Source organism: Capricornis sumatraensis, chromosome 19 (assembly GCF_032405125.1).
Source record: "Capricornis sumatraensis isolate serow.1 chromosome 19, serow.2, whole genome shotgun sequence".
Lineage (NCBI taxonomy): Eukaryota > Metazoa > Chordata > Mammalia > Artiodactyla > Bovidae > Capricornis > Capricornis sumatraensis.
In genome coordinates, this window is record NC_091087.1 from 34286750 (window position 1) to 34308133 (window position 21384).

General features: G+C 43.3%; 1 protein-coding gene across 1 annotated transcript; it reads left to right on the plus strand.

The window, feature by feature from the left end:
• The first annotated feature begins 640 nt into the window (after positions 1–640).
• CFAP161 (cilia and flagella associated protein 161) lies at positions 641–20901 on the plus strand. The gene is made up of 6 exons (XM_068991591.1): positions 641–709; positions 2531–2620; positions 3703–3935; positions 5553–5637; positions 20166–20239; positions 20646–20901. Exons 1-6 carry the CDS (start codon positions 641–643, stop codon positions 20899–20901), a joined length of 807 nt encoding a protein of 268 aa, XP_068847692.1.
• The last annotated feature ends 483 nt before the right edge of the window (positions 20902–21384 follow it).

Sequence of the window (21384 nt, forward strand, 5' to 3'; positions counted from 1 at the left end):
GGAGGAGGAATGCTGTAAAGCCTGTGAAAATAAGAACCACCTCAGAAACAAATCCACAAATAGGCTAACATGATATATTTCTTACTCTGGAGGAGGTGAAAATTGTGAGTAATTTTCCCTTCCTCCTTTTTTCTATGTTATTTTGGTTTCCAAATTTCTACATCAAGTCTGTATTGTTTTATGATTATGATGAAATGGCTGCTTGCTGATTATAAAAACAGACTGCAAGCAAGCTCGGCTCCCATTTCAAAGCTCCTCTTTGCTACCCCCCATCCCGAAGCAAGCGATACCCTCCTTAAAAGCAGTTTCTTTTAGATTCTAAAAGAAAAAAAAAAAAGAAGTTTGCGAGCATTTAGGACAAAACGGGGTCTGTAAGCTCGAGTTTTATCTCTCTTCTGCTTAGCCATTAAACTCAAGAAAAACCTAAAGATGGAAGTGAGGCGGAATGAGGTTGGAGGTGGAGGTGGGTGACAGCCCCTGGGGTGCTGCAGCGCTCAGCCCAGCGCGACTCGCGTGTGGTCATTTATTGGCTAGCAGGGTCCCTACCTTTGGCCAATCGCTGGGCGCTGGGTCGTCATGGCGACGAGGAATCTAACACAGGCGCCGTGCCCCAAGCTTGTTGGTGGGAGAGCTGGGAACGATGGCGCAGAACCTGTACGGTCCACGAGTCCGAATTGGCAACTGGAATGAGGACGTCTACCTGGAGGAGGTACGAAGGGTGTGGCCCGGCACAGCCCACCCATGGCCCGGGGACTCCCACCCTTGGCCCAAGTTTCGGCCCCTTCTTTGAGCATCCCAAGCCGCCTTTCTCACCCAGCTCATATCCAATGTCCCTAAAACCCCATCTCCCTATGAACTCCCTGAGACTGTCACAGGCTGTCCCACAAGTTCACGCCCTTCTACTCTCTCTCTTTTTAGTTTTTAACTTTTATTTGCTTTTATTGGAGTCTAACTTCCATGTGTAAAACAGAGAGCTAGTGGGAAGCTTCTGCACAGCACAGGGAGCTCAGCTGGGTGCTCTGTGGTGACCTAGAGGGTGGGATGGGTGTGGGGAGGGAGGGAGGTCCAAGAGGGAGGGGACATATATGTCCTTATAGTTGATTCACATTGTTGTACAGCAGAAACTAACACAGCATTGTAAGGCAATTGTGATGTTGGTGGTGCTCAGTCACTGTCATGTCAGACTCTGCAGCCTCCTGCTACAGTCTATGAGGTCCAGGTACAGCTTCTGCTGTACAGCAAAGTGAATCAGCTATATGTATGTGTGTATATATATATCTCCCCTCCTTGTTGGATTTCCCTCCCGTCTCCCCATTCTGCCCCTCCCCCCAGGTGATCACAGAGCACCAGCTGAGCTCCCTTTGCTGCACAGCAGCTTCCCACTAGCGATCTATTTCACACGTGATAGTGTATATACGCCAATGCTACTTTCTCGATTCGTCCCACTGTTCCCTTCCACACCCCCACTGTGTTCACAAGTCCACTTTCTATGTCTGCATCTCTATTCCTGTCCTGCAAATAGGTCTATCAGTACCATTTTTCTAGATTCCATATGTATATGTTAATATATGATATTTTTCTTTCTCTTTCTGACTTACTTCACTCTGTATGACAGACTCTAGGTTCACTGCATCTCTAGGCCTCCCAAACTCTCAACATCCCTGTCTGTGTCTCTCCCTTAGTCCAGAGCCCCACTAAATTCCCTCTGTTCCTTAGAGACCTACAGACTCGAAGCTTCAGTCCAGGTGAGAAGGCAGGCCCTAAGCAAAATTACTGCCCCGATCCTCGTCACATATCACCTCCTAAGGGTCCCAGTGGAGAAGACAATGGCACTCCACTCCAGTACTCTTGCCTGGAAAATCCCATGGGCGGAGGAGCCTGGAAGGCTGCAGTCCATGGGGTTGCTGAGGGTCGGACATGACTGAGCAACTTCACTTTCACTTTTCACTTTCATGCATTGGAGAAGGAAATGGCAACCCACTCCAGTGTTCTTGCCTAGAGAATCCCAGGGACGGCAGAGCCTGGTGTGCTGCTGTCTATGGTGTCGCACAGAGTCGGACACGTCTGACGCGACTTAGCAGCAGCAGCAGCAGCAAGGGTCCCAGTAGCATGCCTTTTACTAATCTTATACTCATTGCCCTGAATTTCTCCTATGGTGGTCTTAACTAGACCCTGGGCCATCAGGAAGGACTTCTAGTGTTCATCATCATAGAACTAGCAGAGACCTCAGGAGGGGGAGCATATGACCTTCAAATATTACTCATGTTTGTCACTGGTTGAAGTAATTACAGGTGATTATTCTTTTCCCTGTCTTTCTTGTTTTTCTAAACATTCCAAATGAAATTTAAAAAGTAATGCTAAAATGTAATGCTGAAAAGGCTACCACTTCCTTTATCCTCACATTTCTTCTTTCCTTCTAAAATTTTGCTTTTTCAACTTGATGTTCTTTTGACCTAAAAGCTCTAAGTGTGTGTATTATTCAGGACTCTTGTGGACTGTTTGGATTTCATTCATTTTTTTCTTTAACCAGGAGATCATGAAAGACTTCTTAGCAAAGAGGGATAAAGGACAACTTCTCATACAGAGAAACAGAAGACTAAAAGAGAATCTTTTGAGACCGGTAATTGTAAATTCAAACAATGTTTTCAAAACTTTATCAAATTAAGCGTGAGAATATGTTAAAAAGCACATATTCCATAAGTGAGTGATCATTTGGAAAATTCCCATTTTTCTCTTTACATAATCACAATGTTTAAAATTCCCTAAGATTTTAGAAGAGCTTCCTTTGTAGCTCTGCAGTAAAGAATTCACCTGCCAATGCAGGAGACCTGGGTTTGATCCCTCGGTCAGGAAAATCTCCTGGAGAAGGAAATGGCACCCGCTTCAGCATTCTTGCTTGAGAAATCCCATGAACAGAGGAGCCTGGAGGGCTACAGTCCATGCAGTGGCAAAAGAGTCAGATGTGACTGAGTGACTAAACAACAAAAACAAGATCTTAGAAACATGAGAAGTTTACTATTAATTATGTTTATCTATGTTTTCCAAATTAATCGTGTCGGACTCTTGTGACCCCATGGACTGTGGCTTGCCAGGCTCCTCTGTCCATAGGATTTTCCAGGGAAGAATACTGGAATGGGTGGCCATTTCCTTCTCCAGGGGGTCTTTTCAACCCAGGGATCGAACCTGAGTCTCCTGCATTGCAGGCAGATTCTTTATCAACTGTGCTACCAGGGAAGCCTCTCCGAATTAAGAAATGAATAGGTTGATGCATTCATAAGTAAAATGCCCTTTTGTTGGTGCTCAAGAAATTTTCAAGGAATGTAATGGAATAGTAATTTTCCTGGAATAGTAATGGAATCAATCCATGTGATTTCTCATGAGCTTTGTTTTACTTCATTTGGGATTATCAGGGATTTCAGCTTGGCAAATTGGGAGCAGGTTGGTGGCACGAAAAGAAAGAATAAGGATCCGAGGAAATTCAAGTCCAATCCTTATTTAAATAGGGTAGGGACATCCCCAGTGGTCCAGTGGTTAAGACTCTGCCTTCCAATGCAGGGGGCGTGGGTTCCATCCATGGTCAGGGAACTGTATCCCACATGCCACGGGGTGCAGCCAAAAATTAAGATAAAATAAAATGGGGTACATCTGCGGTGGCAGAAGGAATTGCACAGTTTATTTGAAAAACTCCTATTTCAACTGCAGATGCAGCTTTCCGTATCTGAAGACGGATACATTCACTATGGCGACAAAGTGATGCTTGTGAATCCCGACCATCCTGAGACAGAGGCTGATCTGTTTCTGCGCGGGGACCTCAGCCTGTGTATGACTCCAGATGAGATTAAAGCCCATCTGAGCAATGAATTAGAGGTGCCCTGTGGCCTGAGTGCAGCTCAAACCAAGATCCCAGTTGGCAGAAACACTTTTACTATTTTGTGGTAAAGAAACTTGAATTGTATAATAGGCTCCTTTGCATCACAAATCTCTTTTCACTTGCAGCTTAAGGATCCCCTGGAATGAGAGCACTGCTGATTGGAGTCAGAGGTTATATGAACATTCATTCTCTGTGATTCTCATCCTGTTTTCTTATCTTGAGAATGATCATCAAGGGATCTTTACAATCCCTTTTCCATAAACATCAGGATAATGGGTAACTTGAGCTCAATTCTAGATGCTTCATTTGAAAGTATTGATCCAGGGAATAAAATTCAAATTCTGCTTGAGAAGCCAAGTGGGGTTTTCCTAATATCATTTCCCAATGCTTTGAGCTCATCCAAGTGCTTTCATTATTTTTAATGTTGCTATGCTACTTCTGCATCAGAAATATATAGTTAAATGTAAGACAGTACACAGAGATTTGCTCCTTTAAAATTAATTATCCACTTAAAATGTGCTTGAGTTTTTGTAGATGAGCATTTAAGTCCTTGGAGGATAGATATATAATAACAATTAAAAGTTATTGCTTCCAGTTTGTTACTAATGATAGCAAGTTTATATGATAGGCATACAGTCAGTCCTTTAAGTCTTTAGATTTTTTTAAATGCAGACTATTTATGTTAAAACAACTAAAAATTGATCACAATTTCTGTTTCTTGGAAGATTAAGAGGGAAGAGTATACCAAATGTCTGCAAATTTGTTACCTTGCTTCTCTCTAAAGATGTCAGTGTTTGGAAATGTCATGTATAGGCTAGGGAATATAGTCAGTAATATCATAATAATTTTAAATGTCATCAAGTGGTAACTAGATTTATCGTGGTGATCATCTCATGATGTATATAAATGTTGACTTATGTTGTATATACTTAAAACTAAATGTAGCATTATATCTCAATTGTACTTCAGTTAAAAAAAGATGTCAGTGAACTTGGGCCAGTTCATTAGTGTAGGACAATATGATGTGCTCGGTCCAACCTAAGCTCACAGAGTGGGAACGTTCTGTGTCCCGACTGTGTTGGAAGGTAGTGAATAAGGTGCCAGCAAGATTTGAAGGTCAAAAGAAAAGATCTTTTAGTTAGTGACTTATTTCAGTTACTGTACATGAGTAGGCATCATCTCAGTTTTGTTCAGCTCTTTGGGACCCCATAGGCTGTAGCCTGCCAGGGTTCTTGGTCCATGGAATTTCTCAGGCGAGAATACTGGAACAGGTTGCCATTTTCCTATTCCAGGGACTCTTCCGTGATCTAGGGATTGAACCCAAATCTCTTGCATCTCCTGCACTGGCAGGCAGATTCTTTACCACTAGCGCTACCTGGTTTGGTCTCTGGGTTGGAGAGATCCCCTGGAAAAGGAAATGGCAACCCACTCAGTATTCTGTATGCCTGGAAAATTCCACAGATAGCAGAGCCTGGTCTCTGGTGTCTGTGGGATTGCACGACTTAGCGACTGAACAACAACAACATGGTATATAGAGAGTCCATGGGGTTGTAAGAGTTGGACATGACTTAGGGACTAAACCACCAAGAAAATTATAAACAAAACTGCATACACACAAACATAAAGCTGTAGAACGATCCTAATACAGAGAATTGACATTGTATTCATTCTCCACCGACAGTGCGGCTGGAGAGGTCATCGGTCAAGTCCTCAGATACGGGCAGAACTTCCGCCTTGGGATAACAGGAGGATTTGACGACAGAATGGTGAGTCATCATGTTGCATGTCTACTGGGACCAGTCACTTTTGTTTCCAGGTGGGCTACTGGCTACTTACTGAAGTGGACAGAGAACTCTACAGGTATGGGCTCCATCTCTGGTCTCATTGTAGTATCAGACTGCAGCTTTTCCAAGGCAGTTTTGGGCCAATTCTTTGCTTCCAACCTCATGGATTACAAAAATACATCCTTAAAATCTAAAGAGTAAGGGGGAAAAAACTCTTTTTGCAATACATCTGGTAAAAAGCAAAAATTCATACCACCTCCACTTGTAAGTTAAATGATCAGGTTATATAATAATAATCTGACAGCTTCTTTTTTAAGTGAAAAAAGGTTTATTCAGGGAGATACACACTCCATAGGCAGAATGTAGGCCATCTCAGAAGGTGAGAGGCCCTGACAGCTGTTTAATGTCACCCGTGCTAACATATTTGCATAAATCAGGGAGCATGAGTCTTTGATCTTTACCTCCACCTTGGGGATTCAGACAAATATGAATTCCAGCTGAGATGCATACCTATGGGATGGGACTTTGGGCTAAGTTATTTAACCTTTTTGCATCTTGTCTATAAAAATGGAGGTTATACCATGTTGTTGTTGTTGTTTAGTCACTAAGTCATGTCCGACTCTTTGTGACCTCATGAACTGCAGCATGCCAAGCCTTCCTTCCCTGTCTTTCACTATCTCCCAGAGTTTGCTCAAATTCATTTCCATTGAGGTTGTGATGCCATCCAACCATCTCATCCTCCGTCGCTCCTTTCTCCTCCTGCCTTCAATATTTCCCAGCATCAAAGTCTTTTCCAATTATACCTTACTACATGTATAGTGCTTCACACACATTAACTCATTTATTCCTCCCAACAAGTCTTTAAAAATAAGGACTATTTTACCACAGTTTTACTGATGGGAAAACTGAGGCACAGCAAGTTACTTGATTTTGTTCCAAGTCACATGTCTACCAAATGGCAGAGCTGGTGTTAATGTAACATTTTTCATTGAATCAAAGATTCCTTTATTGTTTGATGTGGCATCATCATCATCATTATTATTTTTGTACCACTAAGAAATTAATGCTGGCAGTTACACTCTGAACCACCGTAGATGGTAAGCTGCAGCCTGATTTTATTTTAACTTTTTGTTTCATATTGGAGTATAGCTGATTAACAGTGCTGTGATAGCATCAGGTGATGGTCAGAGGGACTCAGACACACATAAATATGTATCCTCTCTCCCCTAAACTCCCCTCCCATCCAGGTTGCCACATAACACTGAGTGGAGCTCCCTGTACTATGCACTAGGTCCTTATTGGTTATCCATTTTAAACAGAGCAGTGTGTACGTATCCATCCCAAACTCCCTTAACTATCCCTTCCCCCATCCTTTCCCCCACCTCACCTCCCCCAGCAACCAGAAGTTCATTGTCTAAGTCTGTGAGTCTGTTTTGTAAATAAGTTCATTTGTACCGTTTCTTTTTAGATTCTGCCTATGAGTGATATCATATGATATTTCTCCTTCTCTGTCTGAATTTACTCAGTATGACAATATGTAAGTCTACCCATAATGTGCAGCTGAATTTTTTTTGTATTACTTTACTTTTAATAATAAAATTCATTGATGTAATTAAATTCAATCTAATCTTAATCAATCCTGACCACACATAAAATTCTTTTCTCAAGCTTCCTTTTTCATAAACTTCCCCATGTGCAGCCTGATTTTAAATGTGAAAATTAGAGGAAATATCTCATCAGAGAGAGGACAGTAAATCATCACTGTTTTATCGAGAGAGGAACCCTACTAACATTTTGGCTCACTTTATAAAGGGAAGATCTTAAAATATAGGGAAGATCACAAGCACTACAACATTTAGATATTATTTTATTCTTTTCTTTTCCCTTTCTCTCTCTTTTCCTGCTCCTTCTTTTGCTACCTCCCCCTTCCATCTCATCGCTCTTTCTCTTTCCTGTAAATCATCTATTCTTTGCCTGTTCATTGCTTTAGGCTTTAATATCTGCTCTTTCACAGATGATAAAAATGTGTCATGTGTGTTGCTAGTATTTCCTCTCTTTTGTTGCTTGGCTCTTAAATTGTATCTGTTCTAATCTATGTTTGAGTCAAACCTATCAGTGCTTTTCTTTGTAATTCCTTCCATGGCTCAGAGCCTTTGAAGTCTGTTCCAAAGATGTGATAAAAAGAGTAACTTGTATTAATTTTTAGATGTCTGAACTTAAAGTATTGCTTAAGTTTATTCTTTCATCCACTTGGGATTTATTTTGATCAAGGGCTTAATGTGAACATCTGAATTTCCCCCAAATGACTTGTTGGTTGTATCTGTGTTATTTCTTGAGTAATTATCCCTTTCTTCACTGAAATGTGCTGCGTACATGATTACATATGGCTGTTTCTGAGCTTCTTATTTGGGACTGTTGAACTGAAGTTGTCTTTTTTTTTTTATTCCCCAACTGTAGCTTTATAATACAACTTAGAGGACTTGTAGGGCTAATTCCTTCTTTGAATTATGTTAGGAATTAATCTTTCAGTTAAATGTAGTAATAATTTTTTCAAGTCCCTCTACCCCTATAGGGGGAAAATCACTTGGTGTTTTGACTGACATTGTAAAATTAAGTACATTCACTTGTTTAGTAGCTTTACAGTATTTGTCTTCTGAGATGTCTGTTTCTTCAATTATTCTTTTCTTTCTTTGTTTCTTTGCCTTTTTTTTTTTTGGCCACATTGTGAGGCATGTGGGATCTTCCCCAAACTGGAATTGAACCTGCACCCCCTGTAGTGTGAGCGGAGACTCCTAACCACTGGACCACCAGGGAAGTCCCTATACAATTATTCCTTTCTACATCTCAGTAAAGTTTTGTGCTCTCCTGCCCATAGATCTGACACTGATCTCGTCAAGGTTATTATTTGATATCTTCTATTTTGGGAGCTATTAAGGCAGGTCCTTTTGACAGTTGCAGTAAAAAATACAGGAAAATCATTGATTTTTTTCTTCTCATCTTTGATAAAATCACTTACTCATGAATTCTAGTTGCTTCTCCTGTGACTTCTAGGTATACAGTCATCTCATGGTCAAATTATGACAATTTTATCTCATCCCAAGTTCTCATACCTCTTATTTCTATTTCTCATCTTTTAATTAGCAAGCCCTTTCAAGGTATTTATGAAAAATCTGGTGATGGTGGCCATCTAGATTTGTTCCTAATTGTATTAATATTTTTCTTTATATGAAAAAAGCAACATTCGTGGCTTGAGATGTATATTATTTTCCATTAGCTCGGAATGGCATGGCCATTCTCCCCATCAGCCAGGCTGAAGCCACAGTACATCTTGGACCTATCTTTCTTTCCCACCCACATACAGCTCCAGTTGTTAGGTCCTATGGCTCTTCCTTCATAATGCAGTCTGATCCATCTTTGCATTCCTGATGCCACTTCCCCATAGCTTGATCCCTTCAGTCTGTCCTGACTTTATCCCATACTGGCAGGATGCTGTCGGGTTGATCATTTAAAAGGTCAGCTCTTCTGACCTCCCATCTCCAACGAAAAGTCGGTAGTGCTCCCTCTTCCCACCTCCCAACTGCCCTCTGCATTAAGTGTTGCTGTTGACTGGCATTTAAAACCCTCTGTAATATGTCCCTGGGGCTTCAGTGGTGGCTCAGTGGTAAAAAACCCGCCTGCCAATGTAGGGGACGAGGGTTCCATCCCTGGGTTGGGAAGATCCCCTGGAGAAGGAAATGGCCACCCGCTCCAGTTTCCTCGTCTGGGAAATCCCATGGACAGAGAAGCCTGGCTTGCTGCAGCCTATGGGGTCATAAAAGAGTCAGACACAACTGAGCGACTGAACAACAACAATATATCCCCTCTGTCCTGGCCCATGCTCATCCCCTCTGGCTCCCTGGTGAAACATCACCTCCTATTTGGGGTCTTTCCTGAGCCCCTGGGAGAACAAGTGTTCCCACCTGTCCCCTCCTGTAGCTCTTGGCATCCCTGCTGGACACCATACCTTACAGATGCTCCCATTTCAATCCCCTCTCCTGTTAGTCAGGAAACTTCTAGAGGGCAGTAACTCATTTCCACCTTCCCCAGAGCGCTTCATGCCACAGCTTTGCATAGAAAAGATGTTTAATGAACAGTAATCAAAATATGCAGAAACAACTGCCAGGGGCAGGGTGGAAGGTGTATTGGTAAACAGCTGACCAGGAACTAACATTAGGAACTTTTTAGCAAAATGGGGTGCTGCAACATTAAAAAGTCAGCCAGAGAGCTGACAGAAGTCTCAAGTGTGGACATCAATTCCAGAGGGGCTGAGGCCCCCTTGAAGGCTTACATATGAATATCAGCTGTGCTGGTGCTGGTTTTAAGAGCATTCACTTCACACAGTACATTTCATGCAACATTATTCATAATGAATGAAATACTGATCCAAACCCGATGCCCTGAACAAGAGGAGGAGTGCAGAAGAAGGAAAAGGAGGCTGGGTTTGGTATTCAAAAAAGGGAAAGCAGTTGGAGGTGATGCGAGGGTGAGTAGTCTCAGCCTCGGAGACGGCCTTTTTGAGATAAAGTTGACTGTCCTCATACAATCAGTAAGAGCAGGGCGTTTGAAAACTGCTTTTGAACACACTGGGCTTCCCTGGTGGCTCAGACAGTAAAGAATCTGCCTGTCAGTATGAGAGACCCAGGTTCAATCCCTGGGTTGGGAAGATCCCTGGAGAAGGGAATGGCAGCCCACTCCAGCATTCTTGCCTGGAGAATCCCATGGGCTCAGCCCATGGAGTAGCACAGAGTCGGCCACGACTGAGTGACGAACACTTTCATTTTTGAACACACTGGCCATCCAGCTAGTGAACTGCTGCTTGCATAGATGTGACAGAAAACATCTGCTTGTTGTCCTTTTCAGTTATATTTATCAAGTGACCACAGGACCCTTCTGAAGTCATCCAAGAGGTCCTGGCTCCAGGAAGTATCCCTGACACACGAGGATTCCTACCTGAACTGCTGGCAGGCCGCCTTCCCTCATCCCCAGCTTCGTCTGGAGTATGAGGGCTCCCCTGTCCTGGTGAGTGCAGCTGTATGTGCCGATGCTGTGAAGTGGCTGCGAAGCCGCTGCAAAGCCTTCCTGCGTGTAAGACGGAGGCTTGTCAGGGCTCTGATGGATGGCTCCTGTGCCTTGTGGACTTTCACTCTGTCTCTTTTTCATTTCTTTTAAAAATATATATTATTTATTTATTTTTATTAAAATTTTTTTTATGCTGCACTGCATGGCATGTGGGATCTTATAAACAGTTCCCTGACCAGAGAGTGAACCTGCACCCCCTTCAGTGGAAGCACAGTCTATTTCTTTTTTAATTTAAATTAGAGGATAATTATTTTACAATATTGTGATGATTTCTGCCATGTATCAGCATGAATCAGCCACAGGTATACGTATGTCCCCTCCCTCTTAAACCTCCCACCCCATCCCACCCCTCTAGGTTGTCATAGAGCACTGGGTTTGAGCTCTCTGTGTCATACAGCAACTTTCCATTAGCTCTCTGTTTTACATATGGTAATGTATATGTTTCAATACTACTCTCTCACATCATCCCACCCTCTCCTTCCCCCACTGTGTCCACAAGTCTGTTCTCTTTGTCTGTGTGTCCTTTGCTGCCCTACAAGTAGGATCACCAGTGTCATCTTTCTAGATTCCATATATGTGTGTTAATATCTGATATTTGTCTTTCTCTTTCTGACTTACTTCAGTCTGTATAACAGCCTCTAGGTTCATCCACCTCATTAGAGCTGACTCAAATGGGAAGCACAGAGTCTTAGCCACTGGACCACCAGGGCAGTCCCTTGTTTTCATTCCTAACTCAAGTTTGGCAAGTACTGTTTTCCCCGGTGGCAGCATCCTGCCTCAGTGCTTCTCCATGCTGACCGCACATAGAGTCACCCACACGGCTTCATATAAATGCGGAGGCCCAGGCCCTGCCCCTGAGATGAGGCTGACAACCACTCCCCTGACACTGTAAAGATGCTGCTGCTGCTTTCTTTCAGGCTTCTGTTAAGTCCTCATTTCTACTAAGTCAGATAGATTTATCCGTTTCATTCTTAATGGATTATGCAGTTGGTGTTGTAGCTAAAAAATCTTTTTTTTTTTTTTGGCTACATGGCTTGTAGGATCATAGTTCCCTGAACAGGGACTGAACTTAGGTCACGGCAGTGAAAGCCTGGAATCCTAACAACTAGGCAACCAGGGAGCTCCCCAAGTCCTCACTTCTAAAGAACCTGGGTAATCTGGAGGAGTGAAGGACAGGGCAGGGCAGCTGCCAGGTGAGCACAAGGCTGGCTGTTTTCTCAGGAGTCTGGGCCCTGCGGATGCCAGCAGAGTTCTGGATGGGGAGGCAGGTGCAGAGGTGCAGAGCTGTTTCAAGTACCAGAGGCTGTGCTTTTTGCTCATGTGGCATCAGGCAGATGAAGACCGTGGGGTCATTAGAGGTTATTGGGAGAGTGCAGACTTATAGCCAAGAAGGACTTAAAGAGCTGGCCATCCAGGGATTTCCAGTTACCAGCCACTCTGGATCTACCCAATGCAGTGGGGTTCTCTCTCAAGCTCCACAGCTGGACCCAGGTTTGCAAGGGTCTTTTTTTTTTTTTTTTTTTAATATTTATTTCCCTGCACCAGATCTTAGCTGTGAAATATGGGATCTAATTCCCTGACCAGGGATCGAACTGGAACCCCCTGGACTGAGAGTGCAGAGTATTAGCCAGTGGGCCACCAGGGAAGTCCCTGCAAGGGTGTTTCTCCCAGCATGGAGAATATACACATGGTCCACAATGATGCATGCTTGACAGATTTCTGCTGGCCTTTGCCAAGCTTTGTTCTCCTTGAAATTACCTCTCATCTCCACAATTTAAACTGTGAGTATCTCAGCTTCAGTATCTATAAAATGAGGACATATGATGATGTCTAACTTATGAGGTTTTATGAGGATTAAACAGTTAGTACATTTACCATGCTTATGAGAAAATTGAAAGAGACTTCCCTGGTTGACAAACTAAGATCCCACATGTTGCATAGCATAGACAAATCTTTTTTTAAAAGTGCAAGAAAAGAAGAGTGGAGATATATATATTATAAAACTGATTCGCTTTGCTTGTACCTGAAACTAGTGCAATATTGTATGCAAATCAACTATGTTGTTGTTCAGTCTCTAAGTCACATCTGACTCTTTGCCAGCCCATGGATTGCAGCATGCCAGGCTTTCTTGTCCTTCACTACCTCCTGGAGTTTATACTCTGATAAAAATTTTAAAAAAGGAAAGTGCCTGGCTCAGAGGGCACTCCCAAGTGTTAATTGTTGTTAATTTAATGGTGGTGGTGGTTCTGTTGCTGTTGTTAAGTTAGATAGGTTGTCAGGCACCAAAAGTTTGTTTCTCCATCGCTAACTCAAGCCACAGCCCGAGGCAGGTCTTCGAGCCTCACTCAGACACCTCTGCAAAATGGAACACTTCATACCTGTCCAACTTCCATCCGCATGTCAATGCCCTTCAGTCAGGAGCACCTGGGGTTGAATGAGTCAGCTTTATTTCTTGTCTCAGTGGTGGAGAACATGCACCACGGGAAACGGTGGGGCATCTCAGTAAAAGACTGTCAGGAAGGACAAGCTACAGAACTGGGGCTGTGGTGGGAGAGTTCAGGGAGGGTCTCAGGAAGTGGGGTTGGGTGCCATCAGGAAGCAGGTGTGTCTCAATGCATCTTATCTATAGAGGGCAGGCCAGCGCACAGCCAAAGCTGTCCTGAGTAAGGAAGCTGCGTCACTCCTGTTCTCTGGGAGAGGAGAACATTTGGTATTTTGTGGTTTGGACAATGCTCATGGTTCTGCTGTGTTCAGACACAGTTACACAGTGGTCTTCTTTCTGTCTTGACCAATCGTGGTCACAGCATGGCCTTGTCTGATGTGAACATTGTATGAAATTGATTATATTCCACAAGGGAACACTAAGGCATAGCTGGTGGTGCCAGCCCAGCTCCTGGGTGTCAGAGCTGCTTTCTCACATCTCACACTGCCTTTAGCTTACATAAGTCAGGATTTTGAAATAATATGTCTTTTATTTTCTAATCATAAACAATGTATGTTCACTTATGGGAAGTCAGAAAAGGACAAAAAATAATAAGAAAATTACCAGTAGTTCCACCTTCCAGAGAAAGCCACTGCTATCTTTTCTTTTTTCATGTCTATGTTTTCTGAAAATTTAATTTAAAAAAAAATTAGGACATCAGGAATATTCTTATTTTTTCCACTTAAAAACACCGCTGACCCTATTTCCAATTGTCAAGGATCTTCTCCAAATTGACTTTAAATGATTATATAATGTTCCATCATATATGTATTTATAATAATGTGTTTACTAATCTATAAAGGTTTGACTTCTAGGTTATTCCACCTCTCTCTCTTGCTCGCCCTCTCTATCTATATCTATATCTATATCTCGGGGGAGTGTGTAATTTACTCAGTTCTGTCTTGCTGTAGCAAAAATTTGAAGCGATGGACAGGCCAGTGTTACAGCTCAGTTTTATTTAGAAAGCAAAGGAAAATACATCCTTGTGGCATGAGGGTGGATTGACCCAAAAGACTCACAGAGAAGAGAAGTCGCCGGTCAAGTTTGGCTCCTCTTCTTACATGTTTCTTTCTCCTCCCCCTGGGCCTGCCCTGTGTAAACTGAGCTGGCCAGGAGGGCTGTTTGTTCTACCTGAGGTCCTCACTCAAGTCCTGGACTTTCCTTTGTTCTATTTTTGGGGGCATTTCCCTTGTTTGTCTTTCAGCCACTGCCATTCTGGACTCTTTTTCCCTATTCTAACTACCTAACATTGCCCCCTCAAGAGACGGGAGGCCCAGTTCTTTGGGAATAGGGGCATCGAGGTCTCTTTGGCTACTTCCTGCTGAATTGGGATCTCGAGGGGCACTGGGCCTCCCCCTCTTTCTGGTCTCAAGCTTCAGAGTCCTTATAGTAGTGTGCATCTAAGGGTGAGTGATATTTCCTATGGTCAGCTGTAGTTTTATGTATCCTTGTTGAACTGGCACTGCATGTTATAGCTTGTTGACCTGGGCAGAGACAAAACGGGTTAGACAATTGATAATACACGGAGCAATCATAAGCAGCATCAATATGGTGATGACAAGGATTGGTAAGGGCATTAGCCAACTCCAAATTCCCTATCACCAGAAGGATCCCCCAAAGAGAGATTGTAGTCACCCTAACTCTCTAGCTCGTTCTTTGAGATCCTGTAGGATCTGAATGTTTTTCTTGAGGACTGTGAGACTTTCTTTTAACTTAGCAGGAGGTATTTACCCAGAAATAACACGTCTCATTCAAGATGGCTCAAGTCCCTCCTTGTTCAAGGATCAGGAGATCTATCTCCTGTCTGCTTTGGAATACAACCCCTACCAAGCTGTATTGGCTCTTTAGCTCTATCCTGAGAAATCTTATCCCCCAGAAACTTAGTTTTGGGGGTGTTCATTAGAATGGCACTCGTTTGCATTTCTGAATAGGTATCTGAGATCTCCCAGGGACTCACAGGTGTAGGGAGTGTCCTCTTCTGTTTTCTTCCATGGCTTGATTCATGAGTAGTGAATCCAGGATCATGGTACCTTGACTGCTCTGGGGGTAGAAAGTATTACAGGGTGGGGGCCCTTCCATGTGGGCTGGAGTTGAGCCTTTGGGGAACCCATCTTTCCAGACTTTAATTAGGACTTGAGTCCCTGGAGCATATAGTGATGACTCCTTAGAATCTTTTGGGTCCTGGTTGACACCCCACAAGTGTATGTCCTGTTGGAATTGCCCAATGGCCATGGTATAAAACTGGAGGGACTGAGCCTCTGGATTGAGGAAGAGGTCATTGACATAAGCAAAGGTCTCCCATATAGCATCTCATAAAGACGAAGACCAGCCTGTTCCTTAGGGGCAATGCGGGTGCAGAGGAGAGCTATTGGTAAAGCCTCCTTCCATCCCAGGGAGGTCTCCTGGGTTATCTTTTTTATCACTGATTTTAAGAATTGGTTGGCTCTTCCTACTTTTCCTGAAGACTGAGGCCTCCAGGCACAATGGAGATAAGTAATGCCCAATGCTTTAAAGACCCCTCGGGTGACCTTAGAAGTAAATGATGTCTCATTGTCACTTTGTAATGATCGGGGCAGACCAAATCTCATAATTATTTCATGGAGCAGTTTTTATTTATTTATTTATTTATTTATTTATTTTTTACCACTCATCAGCCTTCTCAGTTCAGGTGGGAAAGCCTTCAATCCATCCTATGAATGTATCTATCATGACTAATAGGTATTTATACCTTTGAGAAACTGGCATCTGGGTGAAGTTCATCAGTCAGCCCTCTCCTGGGTAGATCCCATGTCATTGGATGGGCTGGGCCAGCTGGGGTCTTTGAGCTCCTTGGGAGTTGTTTAATTGGCGAGTGGGACAAGAGGAGACCACTTGCCGTATGGTCGTTTGGAGGCCTGTTCCTCTGAAGGACCTTTTAGCAATCTTTGGAGGGTCTTCTCCCCTAAATGAGTGGTGGCATGTAAGGAGTTAACCAGCTTCCATTGGCGGTTCCCAGGGAGAAAAAGGAGTCCCTCGTTTTGCAAGCACCCCATATGATCTTGAAAGCCCTCACTCTTAGCTTTAAGAGTCTCACCTTCAGTATATGAAGGAGTTTTTGGCAAATTAGTCTGAGGAACTAAGGTGGCAACCCCTATTAGGTCATGGTTCTGTAATGCTGTTCTCTTAGCTGCCTGATCGGCTGCTTGGTTCCCTCCTGCCACTTCTGTGCTCCCTTTTTGGTGTTCTTTACAGTGGGAGACTGAAACCTCGGTGGGCAGATGAACTGCCTCCAAGAGCCTAAGAATCTGATCACCATATTTGATGGGGACCCTCGGGTGGTCAAGTGGCCCCTTTCTTTCCGAGTAGCAGCATGTGCATGTAGCACCAGAAAGGCATACCTGGAGTCAGTGTAAATGGCTACTCTTTTTCCTTTTCCAGCTCTAAAGCTCGAGTCAGGGCTACGAGCTCAGCGGATTGGGCTGAAGTACCTGGTGGCAAAGGTTTAGTCTCTATGGTCTCAAAATTGGAGACTACTGCATATCCAGCTCTTCTTTTTCCATCCAAAACAAAGCTGCTTCCATCAGCGTACCAGATTTCCTCAGGATCGGTCAGTGGATCTTCTGACAGTCCCTCTTGGGGTTTTGTCCAGTGGTCCAAGGTTTCTAGGCAAGACTGAAAGGGGAGAGGAGCCCTCGGGGGCAGGCAGGAGGGTGGCAGGGTTAAGAACCTCACAAGGGGACATAGTCAGGCCTGGATTTTCCATCAGCATTACCTGATATCTGAGGATTCTTTGATCAGGCATCCATAAATGGCCTCTCCTATTTAGGAGTTGTTTCACTTGGTGGCTGGTAAAAATAGTTAATTTGCCCCCATAAGAGAGTTTTAAAGCGTCTTCTATCAGGATTGTAATAGCTGCAAACTTTCAAAGGCAGGGAGGCCAGCCTCAGGTGGTTGGGTTGAGCCTCTTGCATGAGTAAGCTATAGGCTAGGGCTCAGGTCCCAACCTTTGAGTTAACACTCCCGAGGCTATTCCTTCTTTTTTGTGGACATAAAGTTGGAATGCTTTTTCTGGGTTTGGCAACCTCAAGGCAGGTGCTTGAGTTAAGGCTTGTTTTAGTGTAGTCTCTGCCTTCTTTTAAGGAGTTCCCCACATCAGTGGGATTGAATCATCCCGTCCCTTCAAGATTTCATATAAGGGCTGGGCAATTAGACCATAGTTGGGTATCCAGATTCTATAATACCCAATTAGCCCCAGGAAAACTTGCAGTTGTCTTTGAGTCGTGGGGGAGGGCAACTGGAGGATTCCTTGTATTCGATCAGAGGACAGCCTCCTGGACCTGTGTGTAATCTGAACTCCCAGGTAAGTGACCTTTGTCTTGACTATCTGTGCCTTAGCATGGGAGACATTATATCCCCTCTTTGCCAAAAAGTTTAGAACCTGAGTTGCACGTTGTTGGGCATGTTGTAGGAAACATGGAAGATGAAGGCCTAAATATCTAGAGAGATTGGATATTATACAGCATTTCTCTCCCTAAGGCCAGCTGTTTTATGGTTGTCCCTCCAGAAGATTGTAGAGGCAACATTGTGGGCCTGGACGGGGCTTAGGAAAAGACCATGAAACAGGAGGGAAGGGGGTAGGGTGCAACTTCTGAAAAAATGACATAATCCAAGGGAATAACATAAACCAATTAAAATAAAATGGATCAAAGATGACAAGTCAAATTCAACTAAACCTTGATCCTCAGTCTGTAAGCTAAATGACACACCCAGAGGTGCCAGGATAGTTCCAAGGCACTGTCAAAAGACCGAGGAGTGGGTGGTTCCACAACTGTTGGAATGATTGTCCCACTCATTAGCATATGAAATCACCCAGCTTGAGAAAACTAACCACACCACATTCCATGGCCTCTGCACTTGCCCTCTGCAATGGTCCACACGCTGTGGAGTGTGCTTCTCTCTAAATCCAAACAAATCCACCTCTTACCTATCACTGTGTCTCTCACTAAATTTTTTGCAATGAGACATCAAAAGCCTGAGCTTCATTAGGTCATAAAACCAGGCACCGTGGATTTTGGTCAGACTCAAGTCCCAGTCGGATATAACTAAGTGACTAAGCATAACACAGAGTCTCTGCCACATGGGTTTGAGTCCCAATCTTAGGTAAATGGTTTCAAACACAACTTTCAGAAATGGGAAGATGATGACCTGCCCAATGCTTTGTAAGCAGTGGCAAAGATGGAGAGAGGAGCTGAAGGATGGGAGAAAAAAGCAATGGGAAAAATGTGCCGAGGAATCCCCTTCATAACCTGCCGGGAAATCTGCTAAATACCTGACCTGTGCTCACAGTTTTCATTGGCTTGATCCTTGGCACAAAGAAGATTAAGGACAGAAGAATCCCCATCCACTTGGGCAACATCTACTAAGGCACAGCAGATAGTAGAGCCTTTGGGACCCCCTGGGGCACCCACTGCCACTCACCTGTTCATGGCGGGGGTGGCGGGGGGTGTTGAGGAAACAAGAAATGAGAGATTGTAAAGGAATTAAGATTTTGTTAGCCAAATGTCCTTCCAGCCATAGGGGCGAGGACTCCCTACCCTAACCAGAGGTCTCCTGGAATCTGAGACGGAGCCGCGTGAGTTTTCTGCTGAGTTTGTTTTTGCTGTCCTGGTTTCCAGCACGTTGGGCTTCTTGTCACTTCCCCTGCGCTGGGTTTTCTTCACATTCAGCTTCCAACGCAGGCGCTTTTGCCGAGTTGGGCTTCTGCTGTGCTTGGCTTCTGCCTCATGGGGACCAAGCTGAAATTGTTTGAGACAGGTTAAATCCGAGTCACAGCACCATCTATGTCAGGGGAGTGTATAATTCCCTTGGTTCTGTCTCGCTGCAGCAAAAATTTGAAGCGACAGACACAGACCAGTGTTACAGCTCAGTTTTATTTAGAAAGCAAAGGGAAGTATAACCTTGAGGTGTGAGGGTGGGTTGACCCAAAAGACTTGAAGAAAAGAGAACCCCCTGGTCTCTTTTTGGCTCCTCTTTTTATATGTTTTTTTCTCCTCTCCCTGGGCCTGCCCTATGTAAATTGAGCTAGCCAGGAGGGCTGTTTGTTTTGCCTGAGGTCCTCACTCCGGTCCTTCCTTTGTTCTATTTTTGTGGGCTTTTCCCTCTGTCTTTTAGCCACTGCCATCTGGACTCCTTTTTCCTATTCTACCTACCTAATATATATATATGATTTTGAAATAATATCTTTTTTGTTTATATATTATAAACAACATATGTTCATTTATGAAAAGTCAGAAAAGTACAAAAATAATATGAAGATTATCAGTTGATATATATATATCTATAAAACCACTGGGCTTCCCTGATGGCTCAGTGGTAAAGTATCTGCCTTAAATGCAAGACACACAGGAAACGCAGGTTTGATCCCTGGGCCGGGAAGACCCCTTGGAAAGGAGGGCAACCCACTCCAGTAATCTTGCCTGAAGAATCCCATGGACAGAGGGCTACAGTCCCTAGGGTCACAAAGAGTCGGATATGACTGAAGCAACTGAGCATGTGCACTGGCATATAACTACTATGTATATATATATATATATATATATATATAGCATATATACTATATATAGTATACAGTATTATATATGTATATAATATATAAATAACTACTGGTAATCTTCATGTTATTTTATTTATTCCATTATTTATTTATATTATTTATTCCATTATTTGGTAGTGATTTTCATATATACAATATATAGATACTTTATATAAATATATTATATATAATATGTTGAGTATATTATATATATATAGTGTATATATATATATATATATATATATATATATATATACACAATATTTCCAAAGTCTTGCCTTTAGGAAACTGAATGCCTTGATTCGTAATTCAAATAACACACTTTCTTTATCTTTAAAGGCAAACACAAAGATTCTTATCACTCACTGCCACACGAATCGCGGGCTGGTGGCCCACCGGCATCTTTTCCTAAGGTACTGTATAGCAGGGTACAGCAAAATGCCATGCTGGAGGGTGGAGGCTGTGAATATAGGCAAAGAAGTTCAATTTAAAGAGGATGGCCAGGCACACAAGTCCTTTGATGACGAAAAAAATATTACCACCTAGAACTTTGATGGTGTGAAAACTTTCCTTAGAACCCCTTCTATTATGCAAGTCTTTCCCCACAGAGGATTTTTAGCTATCATGGGGTCCTATACACCTCGTCCTTGCCCAAATCTGGTGAGTCTTGCTGGCAAACACGTCCTGTTTTAGAGAAACTTCTTTCCTGCAAGGGCTTCATGTAGCACTCTGCTGAACTAGGTATCTTGAGATGAATGTAACAGCTTACTGAGGGTTGTAATTCCATTTCCAACCTGTGTTAATTCTTTCCTGCCTCAGAACCTATTTTGGAAAGGAAGCAGAGGTCGCTGCTCACACCTATCTGGATTCGCACAGAGTTGAAAAGCCAAAGAACCACTGGATGTTGGTGACTGGGGTTCCCAGGAAGGACTTGTCCACCATGTTGGACCTGCCCAAGCCTCCGGCAGAGGACACCCGAGCGCTGGAGCAAGTGAGAGAGCAGGCTTCGGACCCAGGGGTGGGAAACACACCCGATGCGCCCGGCTGCGTGCCTCAGTGCGCACTTCCAATGTAGCTGTATGGGAAATCAACCTTGCATGCCTCAGGCTATTAAGAAAGGCAGCGAACTCTCCGAACGTTGTATTAAAACAAAGACTCTATTCAGACTATTGAATTAACAGTGGAGGTCTAGGACACAGGAAAAAAAATTGCCGTGGGCAATAGCTCAGAAGTTGCATTTGAAGGTTACCGGATGACATTCCTTTGTTGATGAGCAAATTCTGAAGACTCAGCTTCCTATATTTAGATCCTCTGTAGCAGCAGCTTCTACGAGGGCTGTGTTACTTTTTAAAGCTATGTCTTTGCAATAAAGTTATCAGAAATTTACTGAATTTTTGGCTCCACTCTCTTTATCCCAACCCTGCACAGTGTAGTAAGAAATAAAAAATGGGTAGCTGTGGACTGCTGTGGCATTACATTAAACATTTTCCCGCTTGTATTTCTGTGTCTTCTTATGGCGTAGGGGAATCAAGACCCCTATTTGACCAGTCCTTTATTT